This window comes from Coregonus lavaretus (assembly GCF_964263955.1).
Source record: "Coregonus lavaretus genome assembly, chromosome: 30".
NCBI lineage: Eukaryota > Metazoa > Chordata > Actinopteri > Salmoniformes > Salmonidae > Coregonus > Coregonus lavaretus.
In genome coordinates this window covers 17,131,356-17,141,671 of record NC_140017.1, presented here as the reverse complement: position 1 = coordinate 17,141,671, position 10,316 = coordinate 17,131,356, and the positions used below count along the sequence as shown (strand labels likewise).

Genomic DNA, 10,316 nt, shown 5'->3' with positions numbered 1-10,316 from the left:
CAATAAATTATTAGGAGATATTCATAATAGAGATTATAGCCACGACTCATTATGGGAATGATCAGGACAGGACGCATCCCCTTGTAAGGTATTTGTTGATGGGATTTAGAGTGAGTGGATTTCCTGGATCCCATTCCCTGATGAGAAATAAAAGAGAACCACACCTTGATTATTACTACAGGGGCCCATGATGATTACAGATGGAGGAAGAAAAAAGCTGAGAACCAAAAGCTTTGAGCAAAATTGAGAAAGAACATTTACACACCTTTGTACAGTTGGCAACACCGATTAACAGCACATTGCAGCTCTCTGGAACTTAACAAAAACAATTTGTAGATCTTTTATGTTTACTGGACTCCCAATTACATATAGCTCATAAGTCTTCCCAAGTACCCCCTGTTGGATAGGCCAGGTACATCCATGGGTACTAGTTCCCCAGGAAGAGACTTACTGTCTTACATAAAGCCTTTCAATATTCCCCTTGTCTCCTGAGCCTAAACCTTTGAACTCATTGCTTGCCATAGTGTGACATCAAAACCTACACGAAAAAATGCTCAAGAATAGAGTTTTAATGAAAAACTTTAATTCCAGTAAGTTACATCCTTTACTTGAGATCTTGAAAGATGCCTCAAGGGTTGCATGTGTGACCTCTGTTAATGTCATTTTCTTCTTACATCTGCAGAGCGGCAAATACAATGAATAGGGCCATGTAAATAATTCTCTAATAACAAATTGGCCAGCATTTAGGCAAAATGAATAAAGGAATATTGACCCAGTTAACTAAATAATGTATATCACATATAGTATATGGGTCAGGCCAGCTATATAAAATTACCAATAATTCCAGATAGTTCACCAGCTTGTAACCCCTACTTGCAAGGGAAGACATATTCTGTCTCTGCCTGGTCACCTGAATAAAACCAAAAATACAGGTAAGTCTCACTAAATGAACACAAGTTAACTAAATGTTACTAAAAAGCAGAGGGAAAAATACATCTTGGGGAAAGTTAAATATAAACTTACTTGGCTGGTAGTAGTCATAGATCTTGACCACTGCAGGCTTTAGATTCTGTACTGGGAGCTCCTGTATGATGTCCAGGGTGTGGTTGAAAGGTAGGAATAGTGACGGTAACTGTTGGGAGAAAAAAAAAGCATTTTGGTTACAAGTATTTAAACCCTCCAAGCAGAAGTGTAATTTCAGCTTTGCTGACTTTGAAGGACATTCCACACAAATTAATTCCATTACATTGAGTGTTATGTGCACTGTTTCAAACTGTTGGATGGTTTGGTCTCACCTCTCTCAAGTACATTAACACATGGTCATCTTTAGTATCGACACGATCCACTAGAAGTGAACCTCTCAGCTGTGAAGACAAGCCATTCACTGATCATTCATATTGCATCGACAATGTTGTAACTTTAATGGGTTACAGAGATAATGTTTACAGTTAATTCATTGAGCTGTATCTAAATATATTTTTATTTTACAGTTATTTACATAATGTATGTACAATAGTAATTGTATTAGAATTCACGTGATGGAGATTGAATGAACTACATTATGTACATATTTCTGTTGTATTGGTTAGTATTGGATTACGCTATTGACTGCAAATAACAGAATGCCTTGCGACAGGAAGTAACAAAAATGGGAACGCGCCAGTTATGTACAAGTGACAAGTGATTATCCTAGCAACTTTCTTTTATTGTTTTTTAGAATCTAACGTGGCAAAATGTAACGTGAACCAGTATTATTACTAAAATTAAGCTTTCATCTTACAACCGACGTACCAAGTCATTACTTTGAAGATAGTTATTCTATAGACAAAAAAGGTCAGTATCAGAAAGGTTCGCAGATGAGAGGCAAGAGCTACATGGAGAAAGGTCACAGGTAACACCATAAACGTATGTTATTTAAAAAACTCACCCTCCCCAAAGACTCTGGGTCTGGGGCAAAACCAGACAGCATTTTCAAATCCACTATAATCATATTGGTGGTCAGCTCCTTTCCATGATATCTGTGAAAGCAAAGAGATGCCTGTGATATCAAAGTTAACTAGTTTGATTATTTTAACCATAAAAAGACCAGGTTGCCTGATATGTTTTCAAACTGTTACTGATCAAAGCCTAGGTAGAAACCAGTAGAGGCTGCTGAGGGGAGGACGGCTCATAATAATGGCTGGAATGGAATTGCATCAAACAGCTGGAAACCATGTGTTTGATGTATTTGATACAATTCCACCAACCTCCTGTGGTAAAAACTAGAAGTTAAAAAACCAATAGGAAACCAAGTAATTTGGGCCAAGTCCATTCTGGAAGACATGCTCCATAATAACACTTTGGAGTGTCATTGATAAACGTATTCAAAGAATGCTTTTGTGAATGCAAATGGCCATTCATTCTTACTGAGATTGAAGTTTTAGCGTGACTCTGGGTCTCAAAGAGTTGCTGTTGCAGTCGACCTCTGGCTTCACCTTGATGCTGAGCGTTGTGCTGTCAGTAGGAGTAGGGATGTTGTAGTGGAGCGCCACCTGGGAAAGAAAAATAGAAAAAGTCAGGAGAGGCTTCTTCAATCAACAGTCTGGGCTCTGGATATCTGTATGATGGTTACTTCAATTCTTCAATTGTAACCATTGAGTCTTGAATAATATAACAATGGTTCTTGAGGAGTTACATTTCCCCAGCCCCATCCCTCAGCTCACAGGAGGTTGGTGGCACCTTAATTGGGGAGGACAGGCTCGTGGTAATGGCTGGAGCGGAATTAGTGGAATGGTAGCAAATACATCAAACACATGGTGTCCATGTGTTTGATGCTATTCCATTTACTGTGTTCCACCCATTATTATGTGCCGTCCTCCCCTCAGCAGCCTCCACTGCCTCAGTTGTATACCAAATCAAGTGGCACAGGGCTGCTGTTTTGCAGAAAAAACATTCCCAGACTGTAGCTTTAGTGATAGATTAAACCGTATTTTGGCAACATAGGATTGGGAGGAGAGATGTGTATTCACTGACCTGCACTGAGGCACAAGCACTGCCCTTCACTTCCACACTGTACTTCCCTTCTGTGTCCTGCAGCGCCCTTTCCTGGTAGAGAAGCTTGTTGTTTTGGTTAACTTCGAAAAGGTGCTGTCCCCCACTGGGAGACTGTACTGTCACTGTGCTGGTGCCCTCTCTACTGAACACCCTGGTGGAGTAGAGAGCTAGGGCCTGGAGGGCCACCACTGTGTCCTAAACACCAATAGAACACAGACAAATATATTCAAAATGAATGAAGCTATCCCATTTTACAGAAAGGGTCGATTTTTACATTGGTCAGTCCCTAGAGTGACTATTTCCCATTTCCATCCATTATGATTTCTAGGCTCCATTTCAGTGGAAGTTAGACTCATCAGGCTTGAAATGACAAGAAGCACACACATGCCTGTGATCTGGTAAAAGTCAAGGTAATAATGCCTCATTACTAGTGCACAGCACAGGGTGCCATTTCGGAACAGAGGTGTTTTGGAAGTATACCTGTGTGGAGGAGAAGCCTCCGTAGGCGTTCTGCTGCCTCACCAGCCACCTGACGATGCGGGAGGCGTAGCCCAGGTCAGTGGTAGACAGAGGGGAGGCACTGAGGGAAGCCAGCAGAACGTAGGAGCTGATCTCCACTGCCAGGGAGGCTGAGGTCTCTGAGGAGGTCTGAGTCCAGTGCAGGAGACCCCCTGAGGGACGAGGAGCGCGCGTGCACACACACACAAACACACACACACACAAACACACACAAACACACAGAGAGAAAAAATAGGGGCTAGCTTATTCATCAATATACAGGATACACAGTTCTTCTCTGACCCGCACAATGAATTTTTGGACAAAAACTGAGTTCAAATTGTATTTGTGTTCTATGAAATGCTTTGGTGTTTGATTGAGCCTATTTGGAGAGCCAGACTATTTACTCCATTGACTAACTCTATTAAGTCAAGACAGCACAAACAGATCTTGGACCAGGATATGTCTCACCCTCTTGTAATGCGATCGTGTCCAGGTGCTGCAGAAGCTGGGCCCGGGTCTCCATGTCCCCTGCCAGGGTAAAGGTGTAGGCCAGCAGAGCAGTAGTGTAGGTGTTGGACAAATCACTGGTGGAGTTCCTCAGGCAAGACAAGCTGCCATACACAACAGGATCCTGGAGCACAGAATAACAGAGCAACACGTTAAGAGACATGTTAGCCTGGTCCCAGATCTGTTTGTACTGGCATGACAATACAAACAGATCTGGGACTAGGCTACAGACATTCATGCTGAAGCACTTCTAGTTTTTCAGTTTACAGTAGTAACTAAGCCTACTCAGTTTTAACAGCACAATACCATTTAGATCTGCTTATGGTAACATATTCTTATACTTATTGCATAGGCTACTTTGAGAGAAAAACATTATTTAACTGTCAATTTTAAATACACAACTCATTACATTGTAGATGACAGTTGATGTAAGAGGTACACAACAGTCTTCATATAGGAGGCTAATTCAGTTGCCTGTAATGGACATTGTTGTAGTGAGAAACAATGGTTATGTGGAGATGCTACTTACCGACACTGACATGTTGAGCTCCAGCATTGAAGCAGTGATGTAGGCCGTCAGTGTGACTTCATCTGTCACCCCACCCTACAAAACAATGTCAAAATACTAAAACGTGTATAAACTGTATTTAGCCTGATACAATTCTGTTGAAATCATCATTCACTATTTTATGGCTGGTCTGACGAGACATACAACTACATCTTCTAATCAGTTTATTATCAATATAAATACCTTCATTCTGTTATTAAAGAGTTTCCCCAATCTGATGAAACAGCCATGTTTGCCTTGTCGACGTTCTAACCAAGTCTTGGATTGCTCAATTTTTGCCGGGTCAATATAGATGAAAGACTGTGCTTTGCCAAAGGATCTCAAGACAAAAGCAGTCAGCCTGAGGAAAGAGAACTTGATTTGAATGTCCCGTCATAATACCCACATAAGGTTGTCATAAACATGACTTAGAGCTTGACATTACATGCAATGACAGCTTATTTTAACTTATGTCACATCCATGGTCTCTGTCAGAGACAATGCCATTTGATTGGTCAATACTTAATTGAAACAGACACAGTTATAATGTGTTTACCAGTAGGTGAAAAACACAATACTCACCAAGTGTTGCCCGAGCCTTGTCCAAATGTGCTGTATGCACCATCAAAATGCTTGTAGTTCAGCTGCCTTTGGTAACCTGTCGGCGTGTTTTTAGAGTGAACAACAAAGAGACCATGTATTTTTTATAGTCACTGAGAGGTGTGCCCCAAATGGCACCCTATTCCCTATATAGTACACTACTTTTGCCAGGAAAAAATTAGTGCGCTCTTTAGGGAATAGGCAGGGTTGGGTAGATTTCTTTCTAAAGGTAATCCGTTACAGTTACTAGTTGCCTGTCCAAAATTGTAATCAGTAACGTAACTTTTGGATTACCCAAACTCAGTAACGTAATCTGATTACTTTGTTACTTTTGGATTACTTTCCCCTTAAGAGGCATAGAAGAAGATAAAAAAGGATCCATCTAGAAAACAGAAAGGTGTCAATGTGTTTTTTTTCAGCAAAGAAAAATTCTGAATTTAAAAGTTAGTAATAATCTAGTTTTTCAAAAGTATCTGTAATCTGATTACAATATTTTAGCTGGTAATGTAGCTGATTTTTTTGTAATCAGATTACATGGAACTGATTACCCTTGGGGTGCCATTTGGGATGCAGCCTCAATATTCTCTGATCAAATGATTTCAGTGGGGAAATGTGTTGGGTCAGTGATGCTCTGTTGATAAGACACTGTGATGTCATCTATGCTGGAGTGCTATCATTTACATGATAGCAGGGTCGTAGGCACACTGTGGTGAAACTTTTTTTTAAATTATTCAACGGAAACAAACAAAAGGGCTCTTATTGGACAAATCCAGCCCTGTTTTCTACAGTTTGGTGTCTAATCAATGCGATCCATATTTTGAGGGACTCTGTTACCACTAGTGAGGAACTTGGTAGCCTTGTCTCGAATTGCTGGAGTGAGCTGCTCTGTGTTCCTCAGGTACTCCAGGATGTAGATATTGGGGGCTAGGAGGGCCATATTCTGCTCTCCACACCCATATGGCATCTGCAACAGTCCATCCAGGTTCTTGAGGGCCCGACCCAGGATGTCCCCTACAGAGAAACATGGGACTTCTGTAAGACTGTCCTCTATAGCAAACAGCAGCATTATCACTGGAGAAGGGTTGCTTTTCCCACCACTATGCCTATCTAAATTCACTACGCCTCTCTAAACAATACAATGGTTTATTTTACCCAGGACTGAGAGGGACATTCGATCAGATCCATCCACCACATTCTTGGGGAGTTGCAGTTCCACATCCTCTGTCAGAGCTTCTCCTGTGGACACAGATGATAAGATGAATGGAGATGATCAGTTCAACCAAAGTGATGTCATGACTCTCCTGGCTGAGGATCCAAAGGCCTCAGATCAGCTTGGCAAATGGCTGATAAAAACCAGACCCCATCTCACCCACAGAAGAGGAGAGAGGGGGGGCTGGGCCGGTTATGACACCTTAACACTCTGCCATAAATTAGAGAGGAGGGGGATCTCTCCCTTGCTCTCCAGTATTGGTAAAGGAATGTCTTTGTTCAAAATACTTTTGCCGCCAAAACCTTTTTGTCCAAAAGGTTAACATTGGAACATTATTTATATCATCAGAATGTTAAGAATGGTCAGTGGGGACCTAAAGAACAATCATGTCATATTCTTTATTATTTTGTGATGTCATTAAGGATGGTATCAATAAATAACTGTAACTCGGAAAATGTACACATTCTATCTATCAAGTTTACACCCAAATGTTGTATAAAATATATGATTAAAGATGAGAGTATTTTGGTGAAGATAGGAATGTGATTTTAGTCTTCTGATAAGATAATTGTTTTTCATATAAACTTTTGCCCAGTCAGTAACCACGTCCCAAGGGAGCACAGACATTGTGTTGGCGTGATGGAACGCCCCGTTTTTACGCAAGGATAAAAAGCCTTGGTAACAAAATGTACATTTAGATCAGAAAGCGTGGATCTGTGGCTCTCATTAACACCTTCCCCATAGGAGTGATTGGTTTCTACAGAGAGACGACGAACAAAGACAGACACGTAAATACATTGATGAATTTTTCTCCGAATGGGCGGTGGTTAGGGTGCTAAGAATTCTGATTAATGTGGAGCGTAGTTTCTAAATGTTATACGATAAGTTTGACTCTCTTTGTCCCTCTCTCTCGCCTTCTTTATCTATCCCTCCCTTTCCTTTGATAACCAAGCAGTCATGCTGTTGTTTGTCCGCTAGGGACCTTTTCTCATGTATTAAGTATGTATGTATTCTGTGTTATTATTTAGTTAGCTAGTAAATAATTAATTAAGCAAATTTGTGTATTGCTGACTCATAAGTAAGGTTGGGGTTCTTGCGGATCCAAGGATTATGCGACGTTCAGAATGAGACTGATATGAGGTAATGATTAATAAGTGACTGTTATCGATATATAACATATGTATATTTTAGAGTTACATTCGGGAGATGGTAACTCTATAAACAACTTCTTCCGTGGTACCCCAAATCCTAATGAGTTAATTGTTACATGATTAATTTAATCGAGTGACAATTAAACATAGTTAGTTGATTCAATAAATAACAGTCATCACATTAATGAAAGTCACTTCACTACATTGAACATTCAAAGTTCATGCATTACTGACCAGTTGGACATAGCAACCAGTTGTAGGTGTCGGTCTTCTCTGTTCCCTCCGCCTGAGAGGAGAGGAGATTATTTTCAGTCAAAGGCAGTTACACTAGATGGTATCTGTACAGCAGTAAGTTTCACCACAGCAGTAGACTACATACCTTCACCAGAAGGCTCTGTGTGACTGTGTCGATGCGTCCTCTCTCTGGTACATTCACAATTTCATTGTCACACGCAGCGTGGGACTGGACAGCCTCTGCACTAATGGACACATTCACAACCCCTACACACACATTGACAGACAGAGTGCAGCACAGGTTACACAACATCCAATACGGTGACTGAGAGTACACAACTCAGGTTGACATCCATTCAGCTGTTTGAACGGTTGAATGAAGACTGATGACTTACCCAGGACAGATGGTGCCATTGTCCAACTGAAGGTCTTTTGTCCATTGGCACACAAGCATGATGAGTACTGGACATCATTCAAGGGTGTGAGAGTATAGTCTAAGGAGTGAGCCGGAGTCACAGAAACCTGGCAAATAGGAACAATTTAAACAAAACATGGAAAACCCAAGAATAATACCCTGGATCTACATTAAAAAAATAATAAACAATGACTAGACAAACTGCAACAAAACACAAAATGTTATACAACTTCAGAAACTCATGAAACAACTCAAGAAACGATCATGATGCAGTGCCGTACCATGATGCACTTGGACAGGTAGTTGAACACAGTGGCCTTCAGCTCAAAGTGCTCTCCACGGATGATGGAGTAGGGCAGGGTGAGCTCTAGGAAGAAGGGCTGGAAGACAGTGATCTCCACCGGAGGAGCCAGACCGAAGCCACCAGGGGCCAGGCAGAATGCCTCTGTCTCCCAGGTGGTGATGGTGTCTGGGACTGTAAGGGGCATGTCTGCTGTTCCAGATTCCCTGTACAGAGGTCAGAGTTCAAACAGAAAGCCACTAAGTGAAAATAGAAAAGTTGAGCCAAAGGGGTAAATTGAGCCACACTTGTCTCTAGAAAACCATACACAAAATTCATAATTTGACCAAATATTTTGGAAGAGGTCATCATTTCATGGAGCCTGTAAAGGAAGAACCCACATGGAAAAAGTGGTAAGCAAATTAGGTTAAAAAAAAAAGATTTTCGTCAAATTAATTGATTGTGTTAGAGGTTTCATGATCCTTGTATCTAAACCAAAGTAGATAATTCAAATTGTTCTATGCATCATTTGGGGTCTCTATAAGCTTCAATTTGAGGTCTTAAACCTAGCATGAACGTGTATCGTTGTAGCTGTGTGGGCTAATATAGTCCAAATATTTGCCTTGGGGTAAGTTAAGCCAATGGTTAAGCCAATAGAGAGCAATTGTAATGGTGTATTTATGTAGGCACTAACTCCTCAATGGTTCGCTGGACAAAGCCTATGGGAAAATGAATGGAGTTTTTGTAGGATTTTTGGATAAACAAAAATAAGGTCTGTGGTAAAAACAGGTTTAGGAGATTTTATATGTTTTGTTCTATGAGATAATCTTCATCAGCTAACGTCACTTTTTGTGAACTTTGAAGCATTTATGTAATAAAAAAAGCACATAAAGCACAAAGGCATCATCATTCATAAATGTCATGTTAACTGACTGATATTATCTCATAGAACAAAAAGTATAAAATCTCCTAAACCTGTGTTAACCTCAGACCTTATTTTCTGCGTTTATCCCAAAACCCTATTCTTTCCCCATGAACTTTCCCCATTTGAATGGCTGAACGAACCAGAGACAACTCATTTTCGGCTTTTAGGACTACAAACTGGCAAGCTTTATAGCAAGTTGAGCCAATTGAAGTGTTTTCTTCCCAGGCGAAGGGTTGGGTAGTAGCGGATTACATGTAACAGGGATTATGTAATCCGATAACAAGAATGAACATTGTAAGAATGCTACATTCTTAAAAACAGCTGATTACATTCGGGATTACTTAATCTAATATCAATAGGAACATTTGATAAAACTCTGTCATCATTGCTGTCATTTAGCACACCATCAAGATTTCTAACATGCTCTCAGAGATTTTATTGTTCTGCTGATCATCCATCAAGGGTGGATGGCTTATGTTGAAGGTAAGGCTTCCAAAACATTTACACCTGGCCCACTGGTCAATCAGACAGTCCTCTGGACTGCAGAGTTCCTGCTTGCTGCTTTGAAGCAGTGCAGTTTCGGGAAAAACACAGTATTGAAAGCAACCACTATTGTTGCTGTTCAAGAGATAAGGGTCACAGATTTCTGGTCTGAATTGTATCAAATATTGAACAAAGGGCAATATTAAATAGGTGGGTGCATAGGCCACTCAAAGTGGGTGCATAGGCCTATACATTACACTTACTGTTAGATATCAATAAGACGGCTAACTATCAGTTATAGCCTATATTTAGTTAGCGATCTAGCTAACCACTTCCTCAGGTGGTGAATTAGCCCCAAATGAATTAGCCTATGTGATATTAGTGCCAAAAAATATGTAGACAAATGAATCTCTATTGAACAAAAACATCA

The 10,316-nt window shown here is 40.5% G+C and overlaps 1 protein-coding gene across 3 annotated transcripts in view; it reads right to left on the bottom strand.

The window, feature by feature from the left end:
- Positions 1–561: 561 nt before the first annotated feature.
- LOC311105477 (alpha-2-macroglobulin-like) overlaps positions 562–10,316 on the bottom strand; it is a 32,354-nt gene continuing 22,599 nt past the window's right edge. For 2 of the 3 annotated variants that reach the window (XM_084147644.1, XM_084147646.1), the window contains exons 19-35: positions 8,480–8,705; positions 8,179–8,305; positions 7,929–8,050; positions 7,784–7,835; positions 6,341–6,424; positions 6,023–6,199; positions 5,171–5,246; positions 4,793–4,949; positions 4,571–4,645; positions 4,003–4,165; positions 3,514–3,704; positions 3,013–3,228; positions 2,407–2,531; positions 1,928–2,018; positions 1,296–1,364; positions 1,024–1,132; positions 562–910 (exon numbers count right to left, since the gene is read on the bottom strand). In XM_084147644.1, coding sequence (XP_084003770.1) covers positions 870–910; positions 1,024–1,132; positions 1,296–1,364; positions 1,928–2,018; positions 2,407–2,531; positions 3,013–3,228; positions 3,514–3,704; positions 4,003–4,165; positions 4,571–4,645; positions 4,793–4,949; positions 5,171–5,246; positions 6,023–6,199; positions 6,341–6,424; positions 7,784–7,835; positions 7,929–8,050; positions 8,179–8,305; positions 8,480–8,705 — 2,101 coding nt within the window. In that variant the 3' untranslated portion in view covers positions 562–869. The remainder of the gene's footprint in view (positions 911–1,023; positions 1,133–1,295; positions 1,365–1,927; positions 2,019–2,406; positions 2,532–3,012; positions 3,229–3,513; positions 3,705–4,002; positions 4,166–4,570; positions 4,646–4,792; positions 4,950–5,170; positions 5,247–6,022; positions 6,200–6,340; positions 6,425–7,783; positions 7,836–7,928; positions 8,051–8,178; positions 8,306–8,479; positions 8,706–10,316) is intronic. The other variant, XM_084147645.1, reaches the window with a different exon arrangement.